Here is a 21,932-nt window from a genome sequence, read left to right as displayed (position 1 = left end):
TTTAATTGAAATATACTTCTTTTTATATGTATTGTACCCAAAATGCCCTGACATAAGGGAGTCACATGGAGAGTATCTTGAAGTGAAAGTGGCAAAATTGGTACAATATTTAAAAAAAGAGGTAAAAGTAATAGACTTTAAAAAAGATGGTAAAAATAAAAGAGTACAATATAAAAAGGGTATAGAATCTAATTTCCTCAAATAATATGTTTCATAATGAAAAAATTACATTGTATACCAATTTTATTTTATTTGTTTTAATTTTTTCTTTCATTTTCATATTCTTTAAGATATACACATTTTTATAGATGATATCCCTATTATACTCCTTAGATTAATGTAAATCATGAGTTATACTTAAGTAGAGGGTAAGGATATATTAGACAACCTACTCATAAAAGTGGATAGATTTTAATGAAATAAAATATAAGAGTATTTTTGATTTATAGATATAAAAAAGAGGTATTATAAAAGAGCTAGCCCATCAAAAGAGTATTTCTCACTGCTAATGGCCCCTTAAGATGGGTCTGAATAAGGCTCATTAACAACAAAAATTTGAAATTTGCAAAAATAACATCCTGAAATTGCCTTGTCAACGATCCTTGGTAAGCTGTTATAATACTAGACAAAATGATAAGCAAACAATGAATTAATTTGCTCCAAATTTTGGAAAGAAAAAAAAAACAGTGATCCTAACGTTAATAGTGGATAAATTATTGTGTTGTTTTCATTTTTATTCATGTATTTGAGTTTTTATGAGCTAAGAAATTATATACTAGTAATTTCATGACTTGGTTTTACAATTTTGCTGTGACTAAATGTATTTTTAGTGACAATATTTATTGTGATTAAAACTAAATTAGTGACAACTTGTAACTAAATGCTATGTTTTAGTCACAAGTAACATTTTATTGTGACTAAAAGTTACATTTAGTAATTAAAAATTTATATTGTGACTAAAAAATTATCACTAAAAGTAATTATTTTTTATAGGATTTATTCTTTAACATATGTTTTTCGTACGGCTATAGTCGTAAATTAGTAGTTCCTACGTTTATGATAGATGATGAACTACTCTCAATTCTATTATACTCTAGTTATTATCTGTTCATTGTTAATAATAATAATAATAATAATAATAATAATAATAATAGGAGTGCTAATTATAATTTCATATTACAATTTTTTAGTCAACCTCCACGTTTGAAATCACATGCTAAAATATTTTTTTTCAAATTTTTTTTCATGGCGGTATTTGTAACAGTTACAATATCATCCTTGTAAATTTAAGTTTCGAATAGTTTACAGTAGCAAAAACAGAGTTCTTGATAATTTAGTTTACCACGCGCGTTCAAAAATATTTAAGCGTATTTTCAGCACCGTAAGCATAACGAACGCCCCGTAAAAAAAAATTGAAAAAAAATAGTCCAACATGTATTTCGAGCGTGGAGATTGGCTAAAAGATTGTAACAGGAAGTTGACGGTAACACTCCTCTAATAATAATAATAATAAAAGTGTATTGTGATGCCATAAGAAGATGGGCAGTCACAGCTGAGAGCAAACGTTACATCTCTTGTTTAAAGGTACCCCTCTCTCTCTCTCTCTCGGCTGAGTTTTTGGTTCAAATGACCAATTATCCAAACCAAAAATGACAATGAAACAAGACCAAAACAAAAAACAATACTCAAATATATAGAACAATATGCTCTAGATGTTAGGATTGACTTGAAATAGAAATATACATATATGTGCATTTACATATAATAAAGTATACAAAAATATCAGCACCAGGCAGACATATAATATCATATTCATCTAGACCAAACAAATTGGTGAAAGAAAAGTACAATATATATATTTATATATCAGCAGTTGTAGTAGAAACTTCAGTGAATTTTTTCAAAAAAAACTAAAATCTTCTCTTCTGAAAATGCCAAAAAGAAAATTTAAAATGATGGGACAATTCCATATCCATTGTCAGCCATTAGAGCTGTGGAGAACATCTGGTCAACTTCAACTTCTACATCAGTTCTCTTAGCAAACCTTCCTTTGATCCTTGGTCTGGTCTCTGCATAGGCCTTCCTCGACGCATACCTTATTGTCTTCTCAAACTTCCTTGTCTTCTTTTTCTCTCTGTACCTTAGGACTCTTGCTTCCCTGTCCATTGGGGTGAGCTGTGTTGGCATTTGAATGGGTGGCCCTGAGAAAAGGTCAATTGTCCCTTTTGGTGGTCTTGGGTTGGAGATTGAGATATCGCTCATGGTTGAATCTGGTACAACGCTCACATCCATTGATGAAACAGAGACCTGAAGATTAGGATGAAACGACATGTCGTTAGAAAGCTAACACCATACATTAATAGTTGAACAAATTAAGTAAAGTAAACACTTTTAATGAGAATTGATCGGATTATAAGGAAACGTGTAAAAGGGAAAAAGGGATAAAAGCGTAGGAGCTTTATATAGTTCGATATTCCAATCCTTTTAGGGAGAAAGGTTTAAAAAGATAAAAGAGAAAATGGAATAAAGTGCAGATTAAAATATCATAAGATACCCTTTCAGATTTAACATACAGAAACCACGTATGTAAATGTCTAAAACGTGATTATGTAAGCAATAGGATTAAAAAAATGATATTCATGTTATGCATAATAAATATGAAATAAGAAAATAAAATCATAGAAACTTACACTGTGACTAATTGAACCGTTATAGCTGTAACCAGATTTTGAAGATTCAAAGTCCAAACCTAATTGAAAACCAGTCTGGCTCTGCTGCAATTGGCTTTTTCCATATCCACACTGAACTGGAACCACACTATCCCCACCACCACCGCCATAGCTTTTCTGTTGAGAAACACCGTAACTCTGCTGCATCTGATTATTGCTCTGGCTGTACTGATGATGATTATTATTATTATTATGATCACCAAACTGGTTATCAACACCGGAATTGTACTCCACCAGATCCAAATACTCATCCACTTCCCCACCAAACAAGTACCCATTCCCCTGATTCTGACCGTTCTTAACAGGATTCAGCAAAAGCCACGAAGCAGCTTCACTCTCATCGTCCTCCTCCTCATCCGGCTCCTGAATATCATCCATCCCCTCGTTTCCCTCAAGCTGAGAGAAGAACCCATCACCGCCCGAACCGACCCGGTCAACCGACGGAGGACCTGATATAGGAAGTACCGGGACACGGTGGTGGCGCCTGGCGAGCGGATTGGCCGAGTGGATGTCCGCATCGCAAGTGGCGCAGAGCGAAGCAGCGTCGGCCTTGCAGATGAAGGCCGCCGGGGCTCGCTCGCAAGCCTCGCAGACCCAAACCCGCTCGTGCCGCGATGCCACGCGGTTAGCTGCGTGGATCCGAGCATCGCAGCCTGAGCAGAGGTATGCAGAGTCAGCTCGGCAGTAGACAGTGCAGGCTGCTGCTCTGCAAGTGTCGCACACTCGCGCCCATGCCTTGGTCCCTCCTCCTCCTCCGGGGCCGGAGCCGGTGGTCTCGTCCTTCATCATCATAATCAGCAGAAGAAGATTATGTTAATTAAATACTATGATGTAAAAGTAGTGAAGAGTGTGTAGTTTTGAGAGAAAAAGAGTAGAGAGTTTTTCTCTTTGGTTTTGGTAAAATGAAAATAAGTAATGGTTTTAGCTTAAGCATAAGGCTTGGGTTTAGTTTTGTGTTGGTAAGTTTTCCCGGGTGATTGGGAAGAGATCCAGGGCTCACCACGTGGCAATAAATTAGTGGTGTGGTTGAGTTGTTGCGTTATCTTGTGGCTGGCTTTAGTTTGTGAAATGGGGTCCAGTGCTGAGTCAGTGCTTTATGGGACCCACCTCTTTTCCCATTGGTTGGACCATGAGGAGAATCATTCTCAAGCGAGAGTCGACATTAGAGAGTATAGGAAATAGAACAACAACACTCGCTCTCGTCGACCGAACCGTGTTAAGTTTGCGGAGTGTGTGGTGGGTCCGACAAATGGAAAGGAAAAGCACAATATAATTTTCTGCCAAAATCTAGGAAAGGAACACAATTAAACGTTTTTTCATCCAAATAAAAAAATTGTTACAACATGTTTTTGTGAATTTCATGATCCCGAATGAGTGAAGAGTGGCTTCCAGTAAGAAGTTCTACTTCTGTATAGTTTCACTTTTTCTTCAAACCAATATTAACACAAGAGAAAGACAACAATGATGAGTCAAAAAAAAATGAATTATTGAAGTTGAGGTTTTTTCCTAAATAAGCTTGAGTCATAATTTCTTAATTAATATATCCTATTTGAATTTGACTTCTAAAAATTATACTCGTGTTTTATTTACATATATTTGAAAATAAATAAAGGGGAATTCTCATTACAAGTTAACAAAAATATGATTTTTTATTAAAAAAACTTATTTTATGAAAATCTTTTAGAAGGAAATTAAAAAGTATGAAAACCCTTGTAATTTCTTCATAAATAAATGATTCCATAGCAGATGCCTCCAACCACATAGATGGTTACTCATTTTTTTTTTTTTTTGAACAAGATTCTCATCTAATCATCTTGAGTACAAAGACATTTTAAAATTAATGCTTTGTTTATTTTTTGAAAAAAAAAATATATAATTCTTCATATAATTGATTAAGTGATGATGATCTTCATTGCTTCATCAAATATGTCATGAATAATGGCTTGAATATTAAAAGCTATTCAGGATCATCATTGTCTTGCCTAAGCTCTACCACCTACTTCAATATATATTGTCATTGAATTCAGTAGCTATTCTCCTTCATCTCGTGATCGAGTACGTAGTCTTTTTTTTCTTTTTTTTTAATTTCCACTTAATTTTGACCTTTGTCTCCATATCGGAACCCTAGCGCTTCTCTAATCTCTCTGCAACTGCAATTCTTCCCGGATGATGATTGCTAGCTTCTTTCTCACCTTTCGTACGTGATCATTTATACTTTCCGTAAAATATACAAAGGGAAAGTTAGATCATGGCCTCATGAATCAAATGATCCAATTAAAGAAAAAAAAAAGTAGAAAGAGAATAAATTATGTGGCATAGTACGCAAAAACAGAAATTCAGTAGATTATATATATTTTAAAAATGTAAAATATTATTAATATAGTCTAATTAGGATTTTTACCCCTGAATTTTGACATGTACCAAATCATGCTCCAGAACTTTTAAGATCGTAAAAAATGCCGCCTGAACTATTGAGATTGTTAGATTTAAGGACTTTTTTCTAATTTTAGTAAAAAAGTCTAACATACATGAAAGTTCAGGGGCCATAATTTAGTACATATCAAAGTTCAAGGGGCATGATTTGGTAGATATCAAAATTTGGGGAGCATGGTTTAGTACATAAGCCATCAGTGAAATAGTAAAATTGAATAAAATTAGACAAAAGTCCTTAAATCTAACAATCTCAATAGTTCAGGGTGCATTTTCAACAACCTTAAAAGTTTAGAGAGCATGATTTGATACATGTTAAAGTTCTGAGGCAAAAATTCTAATTAGCCTTAATATTATACATATTGTTATACACATTATTATTATTATTATTATTATTATTATTATTATTATACACATTATTAATTTGGTATCCACTTTTATTTTACTCTCTAGCTATACAAAATAAAAGGTCACGTTGAGTATAGTAACTAAAGGGGACCCAACCCCATGACCGCCCTTAATGACACGATCGTTGCGTCACGAGGGGCTCACGTGGCAGTCCACGCCAGCCAAGCAAGCTGCTCCATGCTGAGTCAAACAACTCACGTGTGAAAATTCGTCTATCCAATGAAAATTTGCCACGTAAGAAGCAAGTAGATGAGGATGCACCTCTGCCACAAGTTAGTTGAAACACAGTGAGTCACAAAAGAGAGCCGATCTGATCCTCTAGACTTGGCCCAGGCTTGGCTCATATATAAACCAATATTGGGTCTAACTATTATTGACAGAAAATGTTACTATCATTTGATTTGATTTCATTTGTTTTGTTTTGCTTTGTTGATTTGCACATTTTGTCAGTCTTCTTACTCCCTAACCACTAGTGTTTTCTCTTTAATTAATTTTCCCATTTAATTTCAATTGTATTTGGTCTTCTAATTTTATACCACTTTTGGGATACGTTTACTTTTTTTTGAGTTAGCAAATTATTCTAAACAGGCAAGACTTTCACTAAACTATAATATAGCTATATTGGGACATTGTTCACAAATGAAGCTTTTGTATTATTCCATGCAGGAATGTAAAAGAACAATAAAATGAGCCCTAAATTTATTTGTTTTTTAAAAATTTATTATATTAATGTACATATATTATATTACTTTGTATTGATTTGAATTTCTGGACAAGATTTACACATTAATTAACAAAAAAAAAAGTTAAAATACAATAGCTAGGTTTATTTGTACAAATATGTTCGTTTTCATAATAAGATATTAATCAGATTATTGAATTAACTATCTAATTTGTTAAAGAATATTGGCAGTGGAAGTTATCTTTTGTTAAGCATAAAGCTATAAAAATATAAAATGTTATGAATTTATTGTATAATGAAATAAAGGGGGTAGATAAGATTGGGAAGCTAGGCAAGTAGGTCCTTATGCAAACTTAGTCATGAAATTTAAGTTCAGGCTCACTAGTCAGTAGTCACATACCGATGTTGACACTTTGGACATTATCTTTGAGAACATAATATAAGAAAAGAAAATATAATATATATGGCTGTAATGAAAGGAGAAACGATACACGTAGTACCATCTGGTCCAAGAAAGAAATCCTAATTTCCCAAAAGGGGCTTTGCATTGCAACTTGCAATAGTTGATCACTAGATCACTTTGAAAGTGATTTATCCTAAAATGTCTTAGGAACACACCCCACTTCACCTCACTTCATGAAACACACAAAACTCACTCTGTTGAGTTCTGCACATTTGTTTTTTTTTTTTTAGAAAAAGAAAAAAAAAAAAATTTGTGCACTCTTTTTCTCATTAAATTACACTACTATTAAAACACCCTTTAGAGACACTTTTTAAGGCCTTTTAGCGTCAATTTTGACAAAATTCACTACCAATGCTGATCCAAGTAATACTGTAGGGTCTAAAATAACCGACGCCATATGTACACTATGACGTTAGCTATTTTATAGTAACCGACACCATATGTACCTTATGGCGTCAGTTCGTAACAAATAACCGACGCCATATACCCCCTAACAACCAACGCCATATACCCCCTAACAATCGACGCCAAATTCTGTAATAATTTTTTTTCTTCAGTTTATTTAATTTCATTTAATTTATTTAAAGTAAATATTTATTAATTTATATATTATATTATTTAATTTAAATTTAAATTAAATATTTATTTTTTTAAAAGGTAAATTAAATATTATTTAAATTAATTTTATAATTAGCCGATATACCTAATTTCATTTCATAGAAATAATTAAATAAAATACAATTAAATATTACACAAATATCGTAAAATTAGTCAAATTATTAACAAGTTAATAAACCTAACTACAAGAAGCTAGGGAAGAAAAATTCTTAGGCCTTTTAGCATCAATCGTCTAAGTCTTCGTGAATCACCGCCATCAACCGTTATATCCATTGTCGCTGTATTGGTAATAAATTGGTTTTTGAATTATATTCCTACTTGTCTCCAAAACTCAAAAAAAAAAGTAAAATTTTATATTAGTTTATATATGTTATTATTTGTTATTATAATAAATACTATAATCAATAATTAAAATTTACTGTTTTTTGATCTTGTATATAACGATTGGGGTTCGCACGTGCGACAATGTCAGTCATGTATTTCAAAACATAAAAACTATTGTTGGGATTAAACTCACTTAACCTCTCAAGTCAGTATGTCCATCTATTTGCCTATCAGATGAATTTAAAGAAAGCTGCTGCAATTTATAACAGTTGGCTTTAATACCAACTTAAAGGGGACCCACCAGCAACTATATATAGGGGTTATTTGAGGAGGTCTGAGGGGAGAGTTCTGATCTCTAATCTCCAATGCTCATACTTTAGATTCAGTTGAGAGAGAGAGAGTCCAAGATCATAGTGAGTGTGTGTGGAGGGATGTAAAAAGGGAGTATCACTCTTGAAGTGATTTCCCTCAATGTGAGGCATTTCTTTGTAATTACTTGTTGTGTTGAGTTGTAATCTTGGGCTCAATCTATTGTGTACTACTGACTATTCCTATTCAATAAAGATCCATCATTCATCCATTATTGAGTTAAGTTTTCTTTGTCTTATTTCAATTAAGCTCAAGTTTTAGTTTTGTGATTGGTTTTAGTTTTGATTTGTGTTTCTTGAACATTGTTACTGCTGTAACAACTTGTTTTGAGGGTGAGGATTCACCGCAACTACATTCTTGATTTTTAGGTTGTCTTGGACAAGTTACTAGTGAAATTCCTAGACACGACCCAAGATACGCATTTGATGTCCCTATACATTCGTATGCTCTGTTTGAAAAATTATATTAACATTTCAATTCATTAGTTAATTAAATAATTTGTTACATAAATAGTCATTAAATTATTACCTTTTCAACATTTCAGTAATATGTTCGGGAACTTGGTGGCCACGTATAGGGTCTAAATGGATAACTTTCCTTAGCGCAACGACCTCTATAGCATCACATGCGCACTAAAAAATTATATTGGGATATAGGTAAGATAGTATAAAAATAATTTCAAGTTATAATATACAAAAAAATAATTAGCATTAAAAAATTAAATAGTGTTTACCCGATATTCCTGGGAATAAAGAACTTTTGGTGGTTGTTATTTATCAATGATAACCAAGCAGCCAATTGTCTTGTCACATTGTCAAAAGACTAACTCTTCTCTTCATCATTGATACTAGGGTTGAACATCGGGCAGGTTGACCAGGTTTCGGGTTTGCGGGTTTCGAGTTCGCGGGTTTCAGGTTCAAAAAATTGTACCCGGACCCGACTCGTGAAATGGTTCGGGTTCGCAGGTTTCGGGCTCGCGAGTTCGCGGGTTCGGATTGATCAAGTTGGCCGGGTCAACCCGGTCAACTCATTAATTTTTTTTTAAAAAAAAAAAAATCAAATTTTATGTAGTTTTTTCTATATATTAAATTAAGCATAACCATAATCTATATTTGTTAGATTAAAATAAAATAAAAAAATACATTTATTTCAAATCTAAAATACAAAAGTCAAGTTCCAAACTATATATAATATATTACATATTGTTATTTTTAATATATTATCTATGTAATAAAAATAAAATGATTAGATTTTAGGTTTTTTTATTTTTAATATATTATATATGTAATAAAAATAAAAAGTGATCGGGTTGGCGGGCGGGTTCAGGTTCAACCCGAAACCCGGTGACCATAAAAAACCAACTCGCGAACTCGTCCGAAAGTGTACTAGGTTGAACCCGAGCCGCCCGAACAACACGAATTTTTTTAATTTTTTGAGTTGACCGAGTCAGATTCAGGCGGGTTGGCTGGGTCCAGATCAAACCCGGTCAATATGTTTAGCCCTAGTTGATACCATTAACTACTAGAAGCTCTGAGTCATAAAACTTGAAAATTTTTCTTAAATCTTTTATGCTCTCCCAGATGTGTCTGCATTAAATTGTTAAGTATCAGTATTTTATAATAATTTTACTAGAATTTGATATATAAGGTTAATTAGATTAAGGAAGAGTATACATCATTCCAAATAGCATTCACTGGTTGCCAATGAAGTCACACAATGCAACCTGCTGCAAAATTTTTGTTTTTAAAATTTTATTTTTGAAAAAAGTATGTGTTTTATAACCACTTTTATTTTTTAATTTTAAAAACAAAAAACAAAAATGTGTTCAATAAATTTTATTTTTATTTTTATTTGTTGATTTTATTTAAGTTGGGTCTGGGGCTGAGATCGGGATTCGGGTCTGGGTTCCAAGGTCTAGGTTGGAGCGGGAGTTTAAAATATTGATAAAAAAAGATCAGTTTGAAAAAATTTTGAAAGTTACTTTTTATGTTTTCAAAATTTTTTAAATTTTGATTCTCAATTAAAAAATTAAAAAGTAAAAATATTTTTATAAAGCATGATTTTGAAAAATATTTTTATTTTTCTAATTTTAAAAACAAAAAAACTAATTAAAAAAATATTTCTAAACACACCCTAAAATTACTATTCTATCATTTTTTTTATGTAATTATACATTATTTTCTAAAGGGTAAAAAACATATTTTATATATTTTTTTATAATTTATCTATTCCTTTGTCCTTCTCCTTCTACCGCTCTCCCTCCATCTATCTCTCTTCTCTACCAAACATAGTGTAAAAGGTATTAGTGGTGAGGGCTACAATCATATTAATTTTTTTAGGAACACAATCATATTAATTTTATTGGTCATATATTTTTTATTTCATAACTATTATAAAATATATATATATATTTTTTATTGGTCATATACATTTAACTGTCGCACTTATACTTAAAGACACCAATAGTATCTGACACCACTAAATATATTATATTATTATAAATATAATTTAATATTAAATCTCACTTATTATAATATAATATTTACTATATGTTAGAAAATTCTTATGGCTTCGAAATTGTTGGGAGAGATAGTCTTGGTAAGCTTATTGAAGCAAAAACCTATTACAAGGAAGGGTTATATGTTGCTGAAGTAGTGAAGGCTATGGGAATAAAAGAGACTTTTAGTTGGATCAAGAGTCAGACATGGCAGATTGTAGAGATTGAAACGGATAGCTTGGTCACCATTCAAGGGATTCGACATAATCAATCAATGTACTCTGTCTTCAGTTTGATCATCAACGATTGTAAACATCTGTTTTTCTCTTTACATAATTTTAATTTACGTTTTATCAAATGATCAGCAAATTGAGTTGCACATGTTATTGCTAAATACTCTCGATTTCTTTCTGGTTGTAGCATTTTTTAGCATAATATCTAGACTGATTTATAGGCTCTTTTGTACTCTGAATGTTAAATTTAATGAAGTTTCATTTCATAAAAAAAAATGATGTTGGACACTACTATATGTACCTAATATCAATGTATACCATTGAAAGCAAGTCATTGCGTTACACAATGACTTGAGAGATACTGTTTTTTCTACATTTTATTGAATTTTTCTCATAAAATAATTATTTTTGAAAAAAAAAACATAATTTTGCTAACTTTTGCTATAAAACCCATAAAAATGAAGATTCCAGAAAAAAAAAAAAACATTTTGGTAAACATTTCACTTGTCTATAAGGCCCATGGGCCTAATGGGCTACAATTTGGGCTTGCTTAACAGAGCTTCAGAAGTGGCGTTGTACACGAGAGAAGCTGTTGTATTGGTAAAGGCGGTCTCTAACATTCTTCAAAAACTAAGAAGAAGAAGAAGAAGAAGAAGAATATTGCGAATTCCCATGGTTTGAGGCATGTACGGCTCCATATTCACGTCCTCTACTTCATTCTCAGTCGCTGTCACACACACGATCGCTGATCAACCTAGATTCCGTTGCATCGGTATTTTTCTTCTTCTTTAATTTACTCTTCTTTTAATTGCTTTTCTTTTTTGTTTCCCTACAAAATACCGATTAACTAGTATGGATTATGGATTATCTATAGGAAAGATATTTTTTTTTTTTTTTATGATACCCTTTCATTTATTTATTTATTTGTTTCTCTCATTTCATTTGGTTGATGGGAAAAACTGTCATGGAAAATGAAATGATTTGTTTTTTATTATTACTTTTTATTTTTATGCTGGTTGGGTTTGAGTTTATTGATTAAATTAATATAGTGATTGTCAAATATTGCCTATAATATCTTTGTCAAATAATAGTGCCTTTAATTATATAGGAAAAGGAAGTATGCTGTCTCTCCCGCGCCAAGAACATAAAATTAAAATATAATAATAATCTCCTATGAGTGTTACTAGATGGAGCACACACATTTCATGATTTGTTAGAACAAAAAAAAATGGACTTTGGTGTCAATTTAAGTTTTTCTAATCTATTGATTGGTGTATGGAACAGTTGTTTATGCAAGGGGGTTGATTTTCAACGTTAAAGCTATCATCTTTTGATTGGGTTTACGTTTGAAGATTTAACTTAAGTGATCCTTACCCGTTTGGCTGAAAATTAATGGAAAGGAAAATTAATGTAGACAGGCTTAGCAATTTACCATGGGATGTATTAGACAGCATTCTTGTACGCATTCCCTTGAAAGAAGCTGTGAGGACTAGTGTTTTGTCTACAAAGTGGAGGCTCAAATGGACTGGCCTCTCCCAATATCTCATTGATGATAGAATCTTCCCCACCGGTTTAGTGTTGGACCCGGTAGGCAGAGGGGATCAAGTTGCGGGAATCTTGCATCAAGTTCAAGTGAATCACAATGGCCCAATTGAGAAGTTCAAGTTCTCTGCTTATTGTCGTTTGGACCATTCAGTTTTACTTCAGTGGATCATTTTCTTAGGTGGGAGAGGTGTAAATGAGTTTCTTTTGGAGAGGTTTGATTCTCCCATGCCTTTTGAGTTTCCTTTTGATCAGTTCTCTTGTCCAAAGCTGAGGCATTTGAACCTTTTTTGTTGCACTATCAAGCTACCAATTGTTCATGCTTTTGAAGGGTTTAACCACCTTACAAGCCTTCAGCTCACTGAAGTTAGCATCAACACAGAAACGCTAGAGTGCTTGATTCACAAGTGCTCTGTTCTTGAGAAATTGACATTGTTGGACTTGGAGTTTGGTGATCCAATTTTCTTGAAGATTCAAAACACAAAACTTAGATATCTGAAGATAATTTCAGCAATTGGAGATATAATTCTTCACGATAATCCTTTCCTAGTTAGTGTTGAAATTCGCTTGAGAATCCCACCTATACCGAATATTTTGGAACAGGATAGCAATTTAGTCAGGATCTTTAGTTCCTTGCAGGGGATTAGAAGACTTGCTCTGTCGAATTTCTCTGTTTTGGTAATCAATCCCCATCATTATTATTTATTTATTTATTTGGATTTTTGGGAATTTATTTTACATTAAAATTGTTTCCTGCATTTCTTGCTAGTTTTTTTCAAATGGAATTATCCCAGAAAAGCTTCCTTGTCCGCTTCACAACCTGACAGTTGTTGAACTGAGTGAAGTATCAGTTGATACTTTGAAGCAAGCCATGGTTTGTCTCAGCCTGATCAAGAGTGCTCCAAACTTGGAGGAACTATTCATTTCAGTAAGTTTGTTAACTAAATTTTTGTTAATATAGAGGGCTTCTTGTTGCCATGTTAATGAGACTTGGCTTTACTTTCTTAGGTTGCTCGACCATTTACTAATGGAAAATTTGTGACTGATTTTCTGAGTGATAAATGTCGGTTTGGCTTGTATTTCAACCGGCTTAAAGTAGTGAAGGTCAGAGGTGTATGGGAAATGGATCATGCTTGGCACTTTGTCAAGTTTATACTTGCTAATTCACCAGTGCTTGAGACTTTGACTATAGTATCCTTAAGAGATGGAAGGTTTACAGAAGAACAATTAGCGCAATTGGATCGAGCCTCAGAACGTGTGAAGATTTTAAGCTTAACTGCATGCAGTTAAGACCCCTTTTAGCATTCCTCAATTTAAGTAGGAAGTAGCTCTGTTTGGTGATTTTCATCATCCCTTTGATGTAAATGCTGTTTGATAGTCTTATTTTTTTTTCCTTTTCTTGAGAAAGCTAAGCTATAATACAGGATTTTGAGATTGGTTTTAAGTTGACGTATGTATGTACGTGTAATTGGTTTGAGTTTAAATCCTAATAATTATGGGGTTTTTCATGTTAGAAGCCAAGTTTTTGTTCTTCCCAAAGTATGAGCGGCAGCATATTATGCATTAATTTCTGCGGAAAAGAACCGATGGGAATATCGATGACATTATATTTCTTGAATCAAGAGATGTCAGTTTCACAAACTAATATTCTGTACAGTTGCAATACAAGCATCAAAAAACTTTGTAACTCTAATATACAACAGGTAAAGAAATAACTCTCAATATTCATATATATATTTTTTTCACTTAATAACTTCAACTATAATTTGTCCCTAAGATATGCTCCGTTTCGTTTAGAGGAAGAAAATGGTTATTTCAGAAGAGGTATCACCTGGGACCAGAAAGCTCCATTGCTTGGACTAGTAATGACGAATCATCTGTGAGATCAGAATATCTATCTGAGGATGAAAATTCATGAGGTTTTCCCTTAGTTGCCTCAACTCTTTGAGAAGCTTCCCATCTTTCGACGAGCCCATCACCTTCAAGCATCCGAACAACTTCAGACATCTTTGGTCTGCGGCCAGGCAGGTATTGGGTACACAACAGTGCCACTTGAACCATTTCCTCAAGCTCCACCCTATCATAGTTTGTCTTAAGATCCTTGTCTACTAGCATTTCGAGTTTCTTTTCTTGATGGATTTTTCTTACCTGTGATCAGATTATTTCAATTTCACATAAATATACGTACGTACATACATAGTCATGAGATTTATAGCTAATCACTAAAAAAAAAGTGAACTAACCCAATCAAGAATGGCTCCTTTCTGATTAGCAGCCTTGCCAAATTCTAGTGCTCTCTGGCCTGTGATAAGTTCAAGGAGAAGAATCCCAAACCCGAAAACATCTGTTTTCTCTGAGGATTGTCCAGTGGATAGATACTCTGGTGCAATGTGTCCCACGGTACCCCTCACAGCGGTAGTGACATGTGAGTCTTGATGATCCAAAAGCTTTGCCAGTCCAAAATCTCCTACTACAGCCTCACAATCATCATCAAGCAGTATGTTTGCAGCCTTCACATCCCTGTGTATTATCTTGGGATCACACTGTTCATGAAGATATAATAGCCCTCTTGCTGCTCCTAAGGAAATTCTCTTCCTTGTGCTCCAATCTAGTACTGGTTTACCTGTTTAATATCAACCCAAGTTCAGAAAACTAATCCAATTTTCCATCATTGTAGCACATCTACAAATAAATTACACAAGTACTATAACTACAGTAACATTTTACTTACCTTTGAGACGAGAAGCAACACTGCCATTAGACATATATGGATAAATTAGAAGTCTTTCTGTCGGTGTAATGCAAAACCCATATAGTCTGAGAAGATTCCTATGAACTGCTAAACTGATCATCTCAACTTCAGTCTGGAATTGAATCTCTCCTCCAAGTGCACTGCCATCTTTAAGCCTCTTAACAGCTACAAAAGTACCATCATGAAGAGTTCCTTTATAGACATGTCCAAAACCACCTTTGCCTAGTATGTTCTTGCTGCTGAAGTTGTTTGTTGCAACCTGAAGTTCCCTAAAGTGGAATCTCTTCAAGTTTCCTAGCGAAATTTCTTCGTGATGCCGGTCTGAAAAGTTCATTATGTGTGGCAATAAGTAAAGGAGTTTAACAATTGGTTTAAGCATTGTTTCATGCTAGTGTTCCTAACTGAAGAATTGTGTTTTCTTTTCTTTTTCTAAACTTAATTATCACAAACCTTTGACATCAAAGAACTTTTGTTGATTCCGCCTATGCCTCCACCATAACACGGCTCCAAATCCAAGTGCAATCAGACAAAGGCAGCCTAGGCTTAAACCGAAGGCAAGGGCTATCTTGTGATTTCTAGGCTTGACAGAAGGAAGAGCTGCTCAAGAAACAGAGAAACTAAGTTTAGAAGCAGTGAAAGATCAACCAAATTGAATTTTGAATCGTTACGAGTTTAAAAAGCTTAGACTGAATTAAGCTCCTTACTATCTGAACTATTCAGGTTCATGGACATTGGCATTAATGTTGTCCCATAACAGCCTGCTTCAGATCCAGTTGGGCAGATGAGAGGATTCCCAACAATGCTGAAAAATAAATAAATAGATAAATTGTGTTGAACTTAGGCATTTGATTTGAAAAGAGAGAGAGAGAGAGAGAGAGAGAGAGAGAGAGAGAGAGAGAGAGAGAGAGAGAGAGAGAGAGAGAGAGAGAGAGAGAGAGAGAGAGAGAGAGAGAGAGAGAGAGAGAGAGAGAGAATTACTTGAATGTTTTAGCAGGAAATCTTGGTACAGGGGCGCTAAGATTATTGAAGGACAGGTCCCTGAAATTCAAAAGATAACAGAATGAGAAGAGCATAGCCCAAAAGACTCATGGTTTATGTATTAACAAAGAAATAGTTAATAGACTTACAGAAAGGCAAGCTGGGTCATGTTAACCAATGAAGTTGGAATTATTCCAGAGAGACTGTTATTATTAAGCCTCCTAAACCAGGCGACAACATTCATATCAGAATAAGAATTAGAATAGAACAAATACATTATGCAGATTGTACAGTATGAGTCTTTGAATGCTTACAAGTACTGGAGATTTCTGAGGTGGCCTAATGAGGAAGGAACTGTTCCGGTAAACATGTTATTAGATAGATCAAGGGTGTGAAGATTAGGGAGCTTCCCAAGCTCTGAAGGAACTGGCCCTTTAATGTTATTGTTCTGAAGTAATCTGTAAAGTGAAACACACTTCATTAATACCTGAAAAGAATGACAAAATGAAAAGAGCAAGAGGGAATTGGAAATAAATGCTAAATTGTACGGATACTTACACAATCTGGAGATTTGTTAAGTTGCCAATGCTTGGAGAAAGTGTACCGGATAGATTTTGACTAGGAGTGCCTCTGAAACAAAAACAATATCAATATACCGAAGACCTCAGAGGATTTGACTGTTATTCCATTATAACATTTTCTTTCTCTGTAATGAGCCAAAATAAACATTTCAAACAGAGAAGGTGGTAAGACTTACAGGCCAATGACTAAGCTTTCAGGTGAGCAAGTAACCATAGTCCAGCTACATGGGTCAACAGAATCTGAATCCCAATTCTCAAGCACGCCATGAGGATCTTCTAGAGAATGCTTTATGCCCATTAAAGCTTGAACTGAAAAAAAAGTACCCAGATGAGAAATGCCCATTTTTATTTAAGCTCAAACACATGGAGGACAAAACAAAGCTATATAAGCTTTGTAAGAGTTATACCTTCAAAGTTTACTCCTTTTGGTGATAGAATTCCAAATACAGAAGTCCAAAACAAGAGAAACGATAAAAAACAAAGAGCAGTTTCTGCTCCTTTCATTCCCATTGAATTGAAACTTGTAAGTCACAAAGCTTGAGTTCAGGCTCAGAGAAGAGACCCCCTTATGAATAATGAATTCTGTTTTGTGATATGATGACTGAGAGTGACAAAAGAAATCCAAAAACCAAAGTGGGGATTTCAATTTGAATTCAATATTTTCTATTTTCAAATCAAAAGCTTGGTGCTGCTGCTTCTGCTTTCCATGGCTATAATCCTTTTAACCACAAGAGACCATGTATGCTATGTAAGTATTCAATCAAGACCCAAAGAAAAAGGCAGTGTCTTTTGGTACTAGCAGTAGTACAAGTAGTAGTAGTAGCATAAAGGAAACCAGCATGCCAGACGTGGAGCCAAGAGGTAGTGTGAATAATAATATTTAATAATAATAATAATAAAAAAATAGAATAAGTATCTTTACAGGAACTAAATTAACCAAATCTAGGTAGAATAAATAAGGGAAAAGGATAGAATAGTAAATTCCACTATATAGTGTGCAAAATCAATCATGCATTTGGCTTAGAAAAAAGAAAGAAGGAAAAATATAGAAAGAGTAGTTGTGAATGATCTATTCCTACTCCAACATTACACATTTTAAACCATAATGAGAATAAAATGGGGTCATATAAAAACCATTGTCTAGAGATGGGCACAAGACAAGTATTATTATTATTATTATTATTAACCCAAGAGTGTATTTTCCTTTCTTTTTTTGTTGAATTATGTTTTAGATTAGAGACATAAAGTGAAGAGAGCAGGGTATGTGGTATAATTAGTTTATGTATTGTGAGTGTGAAAACTTGGAAAAAAGGGAAAAATGCTTTACTTGGGGAGTGAGAGAAATCCAACATTCCCTGGGCATGACCATCAAGTACTAACAACACAAACATCATCATCTTCTCCATCTGTTTTAAGGAAACGAGAATATATGTTAGTGGGAATCTCGAGGAAGGAATTGAGGCTCGAGATTGAAGATGGATTTGGTAACCCACTACATATATTTAACCTTCTTTCACCCCAGGATCTTTGTTTTTCTTATTTTTTTTTAATATATTTATATAGTATTCCCTATATATTATATAATATGACATGTACACAAGTTTATTTTATAAGTAAAGTTGGTCTCTTTTGGCTGGAAATGTTGGGCATGCTTTGTAGATAGATTCCACTATATCAACATCAGCAAAAGAACAATGACACATGCTCACTCTCCACCTTCAGCACACACTCATTCCCCAAAAATATAATATATATTAATTATATTTATATATATATATATATATATATATAAAGATAGAAACTTTAAAAAGCAAAAGTTGCCTGCCCTGCCATACCTCCTCTTTTCTCTAGGATACTCTCTCTCAATTATGAGACTGAAAATTAATATTATTTTTACAGCTGCTAATAATGAATGAACCCTATTTTAGAAGCTCTTAATTTTATGCAAAAGGAGACAATACCAAATAAGTGAGTTAAAAAAAAAAAAACCAACCAAATATTGTGTATTGCATGTTATTTTATATCTCTTAAGATTAGTTCTGATATAGTCATGTATGACTTTTCAAATTGAAATACACCATTTTGGTAGTGCTACTGCTATGCTATATAATAGGGACTGATATCACTCTCATGATTTATACTTACCTTTCTTTATCAAAGAAAAAAATGAAGCATTATTTGGTGATCCTTTTCTTTAATTCCAATTTCAAAATAAATACTAATATTCTTTCTTGTTTTTCTCATGCATGTATTATATATAATTTGCAATAGTATGGTTCAAATACAAAATATATGAAAAAGAAAAAAGAATCTGTAACTTTTGGACAACAAAGTGTTAAGCATATAAGCTTTATTTTGAACAGAGAGAGCTCACAGCTCTCAAGGAAGAATACACTTTTTACCACACAACGGTATATTTGTGTGATATATTTATATAATCCCTTTTTTTATTTTTTTTAAATCAGTCTTGAAAAATGAACAGAGGTTTAATTATGGTCTCTTGTGACAGCAAAAGATGTTAGTTAAACACAGGCTAATGGGGCACTTATCTATATAAGTTACAAAGTTGGAATAGACCAAACAGAGAAGATGAGAACAAAGTTAATTTTAATGCTGGAAAATGACAAAACTAACAGTGGATTAATAAATGCTGGCTAAGCCAATATTGTCTCTTTCTTCACATTTCATTTCTAATTATAAACCAGTAATAATTAAAAAGAGGTTTTGCATTTCCCACTAAACAGATTCTCTCTCCTCTTGATCAGAATCAGGACCATAACCTTAGATTTTGTTTAGATAAAATAATCCAAAAATAAATAGTTTAATCCACCATTTTGTTTACATTGCATGTCTTTTTCTCCCTTCTATTTACTAAAATTGACAATGATAGTGTGCCCAGTAATCTGAATATTTCTTAGAACAACCACAGCCATAGAAATTTAATTTTGACACCTGGACCAAATATATATTTGGCTTTATTTCATATCTTCTTGAATGGAGTGGTGTATGTATATGGATATGAACCATTCCTATATTATATAATGAAGTCATTTATATACTTAATGGCCACATATTGTTTTGTTGTTACATTATTAAGAGTAGTAAAATAATGAACAATATTTTGTGTAATTTTTTATTTTTTAAAAAAAAAAGTTTAATGGGGTTATTGTGTCTCAGATTATTTTGTTTATTAATTTCACTTTGATGATTAATCGGTGAGCTGTCTAGTGTGAAACTTGGATAAAGCTTTTGGGGCTGGCTTTGCTTATGTTCTCAGCAAACAATTTTAAAGCGATTGAAATTGATATTGCTTTAAAATTTCTAATTAAATTTTCTATTTCAAAAATATAAAAAAAATAAAAATAAAAAATTTTCTACTAAAGTAAATAAATAGTTGTGGTTTTAGGACAGGATGCAAAAACAAACTAGACAGAAGAGTTGTTTTACTCTATATATATTGAATTTGGAATACTGCTATAGCTAGCATTTTTTTTAACAACTACAATATAGCTAGTTTTAGTAGAATATATATACTGTATATAAGTTTCCATATTTACTTGATTGGCATAAATCATCAGATGGTCAATTTGTGTACCATTCTTTCTATGGATAAGAAGGGCAGTAGTAACATGTTGATAATGAGTTTCCCACTATTGAAGAAATAATTTCCACAGCAAAAGTAGGGAAAATTTAAAAAAAAAATAAATAAATAAATAAAAACATGTGGGGTTGGTGTGTTGAAAGCTGAGAGGGTCAAAATAAACCCTAAAATCAGAGAAATAATTGTTGCTATTCTTCTTCTTCTTCTATGTGTTGGGGTTTTGAATAGAAAGAAAGCTCAATATATATCACCACTAGTTTGCACTTTATTATTCTGAACTAATCAAGTACATACCCACCACATGCATTACATTAGTAAATGAATAATCATTTATTTATATTTAAATATATAGCCCATAAATATAAATGTAAGACAATTGTCTCTTATAAATAATATATATGTATATTTTCAAAACTTTGTTCAACCTCCACTCATTAAATATCTCCACAATTTGAGAATTTTTGTACCCACCAACCATAGCCATCAACTATATTGCCTACCCTCTAATCTTATTTCTTATGTTTGATTACATTTTAACCTTTGAATTATGTGTATTATTGAATTGATACTTGACCATGTGTATTTTTAAGCATAGAAAATTATTATACTATATCCTATTTGCAAATGGTAACAGTTTATATTCATTTGGACTAGTTTAAACTTTAAAGTTGATAATCAACAAAAAAGAAAAAGTGAATAAATTAATTGTATGAATATAATTTGTATAATGTATATAGTTAGTATACGTGCATATATATAGGATTTCAAGAATATAACCAAAGAACAAAATGGATATATAAAACATGCAGTAATTATTTCTTTGATTATAAAAAGCATAATAGTCTCATTACTTATTAGTACTAATTAAACAAATCTTAAAAAAAATAGTGTACTTAATGGAATGGAATCTGATTATTATTCTAGCCGATGGTTGTTATATAATGACATCACTATATATAGCTAGTGTTTTTAAACACACCTTAATTATCTTTGGACATTCTTCATAATAGCAATGATAATATTGTAATATTATTATAGGCATCCCTATTATTATAATGGTATCAATAAATGCCTTTTAAAAACTGCGGGAATCACTTGTCTATTGCCTTATAATTGATGAGTTTTCTGTCATTCTCAAACTACAAAAGTAAATTACAGAATAATTACTCCAATGCATCCAAAAGAATCTGTCAAATGGAGTACTTAAACTACTAATAATGATCACAACTCACAAGTACTTACTTTTATGTTACCCCTACTATACACATACACATTTATGTAGGAGAATTTGGGTTTTTCAATATTACAAAAGGTAAGCAATTGATAGTAACAGCAGGTACGTAGAAGTAATATTTTTGTTTTTTTTACTAGTAGGGAGTCTCTATTTGGAGAAATTATTGTTAGAGTACATAGTCAAATATACTTAAGGATAAAGACTAATAAAAACTAGTCCTTTGAGGTGTGCTTTGAAAGCATAAGTATAAGTGGAAACTAATTCTTAGAGATGTCCCGCTTGAAAAAAAAAAATACAAATTTACATATGGAAAATCTAAATTTTGGGTTTAAAATTGTTAGGGTATCAACCTGTCTCACATCGGAAGAGTAAGCAAGAGTTGCCTTGAATATAAGTATTTCACCAACTCTATTAATATGAGGCATTTTAGAAAAGTACCCACAAATAAAATTGTTAGGACTTAAACCCGAATCGAAAATATCATACTAATG

At 32.6% G+C, this 21,932-nt stretch overlaps 3 protein-coding genes across 4 annotated transcripts; 1 reads left to right on the top strand and 2 right to left on the bottom strand.

The window, feature by feature from the left end:
• Window positions 1–1,696: 1,696 nt before the first annotated feature.
• On the bottom strand, window positions 1,697–3,725 carry LOC115700744 (zinc finger protein CONSTANS-LIKE 2). Its single transcript, XM_030628378.2, has 2 exons — window positions 2,691–3,725; window positions 1,697–2,307 (listed from the first exon to the last, which is right to left on the bottom strand). Exons 1-2 carry the CDS (start codon window positions 3,519–3,521, stop codon window positions 1,948–1,950), a joined length of 1,191 nt encoding a protein of 396 aa, XP_030484238.2. The 5' UTR covers window positions 3,522–3,725; the 3' UTR covers window positions 1,697–1,947.
• Window positions 3,726–11,334: 7,609 nt separating this feature from the next.
• LOC115698933 (F-box/FBD/LRR-repeat protein At1g13570) lies at window positions 11,335–13,812 on the top strand. The gene is made up of 4 exons (XM_030626135.2): window positions 11,335–11,525; window positions 12,168–12,973; window positions 13,065–13,223; window positions 13,304–13,812. The coding sequence occupies exons 1-4, from the start codon at window positions 11,438–11,440 to the stop codon at window positions 13,583–13,585; spliced, it is 1,335 nt and encodes a 444-aa protein (XP_030481995.1). The 5' UTR covers window positions 11,335–11,437; the 3' UTR covers window positions 13,586–13,812.
• A 68-nt stretch (window positions 13,813–13,880) lies between these two features.
• Window positions 13,881–18,326, bottom strand: LOC115698932 (protein NSP-INTERACTING KINASE 1). Of its 2 annotated transcripts, none has more exons than XM_030626133.2 (12): window positions 17,934–18,326; window positions 17,014–17,324; window positions 16,783–16,915; window positions 16,584–16,655; window positions 16,340–16,483; window positions 16,175–16,246; window positions 16,026–16,085; window positions 15,752–15,849; window positions 15,498–15,647; window positions 15,027–15,368; window positions 14,539–14,918; window positions 13,881–14,443 (listed from the first exon to the last, which is right to left on the bottom strand). In XM_030626133.2, the coding sequence occupies exons 2-12, from the start codon at window positions 17,114–17,116 to the stop codon at window positions 14,123–14,125; spliced, it is 1,875 nt and encodes a 624-aa protein (XP_030481993.2). In that variant the 5' UTR covers window positions 17,117–17,324; window positions 17,934–18,326; the 3' UTR covers window positions 13,881–14,122. The 2 variants fall into 2 exon arrangements, with proteins under 2 accessions (XP_030481993.2, XP_030481994.2); XM_030626134.2 differs by having other exon boundaries at window positions 15,498–15,644.
• Between the last annotated feature and the right edge of the window lie 3,606 nt (window positions 18,327–21,932).

Source organism: Cannabis sativa, chromosome 8, assembly GCF_029168945.1.
Source record: "Cannabis sativa cultivar Pink pepper isolate KNU-18-1 chromosome 8, ASM2916894v1, whole genome shotgun sequence".
Classification (NCBI taxonomy): Eukaryota; Viridiplantae; Streptophyta; class Magnoliopsida; order Rosales; family Cannabaceae; genus Cannabis; species Cannabis sativa.
Note: the sequence above shows the minus strand (reverse complement) of the source record. Positions and strands in the feature narration are given on the sequence as shown.

Excerpts from the sequence above, each read along its gene's own strand:
- LOC115698933 (XM_030626135.2), top strand. The coding sequence starts at position 11,438 with ATGTACGGCTCCATATTCACGTCCTCTACTTCATTCTCAGTCGCTGTC. Across the intron at positions 11,526-12,167 it reads ACCTAGATTCCGTTGCATCG|ACAGGCTTAGCAATTTACCA; the intron begins GTATTTTTCTTC and ends AAATTAATGTAG. Across the intron at positions 13,224-13,303 it reads TGGAGGAACTATTCATTTCA|GTTGCTCGACCATTTACTAA; the intron begins GTAAGTTTGTTA and ends TTACTTTCTTAG.
- LOC115700744 (XM_030628378.2), bottom strand. The coding sequence starts at position 3,521 with ATGATGATGAAGGACGAGACCACCGGCTCCGGCCCCGGAGGAGGAGGA. Across the intron at positions 2,308-2,690 it reads ACGGTTCAATTAGTCACAGT|GTCTCTGTTTCATCAATGGA; the intron begins GTAAGTTTCTAT and ends CCTAATCTTCAG.
- LOC115698932 (XM_030626133.2), bottom strand. The coding sequence starts at position 17,116 with ATGGGAATGAAAGGAGCAGAAACTGCTCTTTGTTTTTTATCGTTTCTC. Across the intron at positions 16,086-16,174 it reads ATGACCCAGCTTGCCTTTCT|GGACCTGTCCTTCAATAATC; the intron begins GTAAGTCTATTA and ends TTTGAATTTCAG. Across the intron at positions 14,444-14,538 it reads AAGGAGCCATTCTTGATTGG|GTAAGAAAAATCCATCAAGA; the intron begins GTTAGTTCACTT and ends ATCTGATCACAG.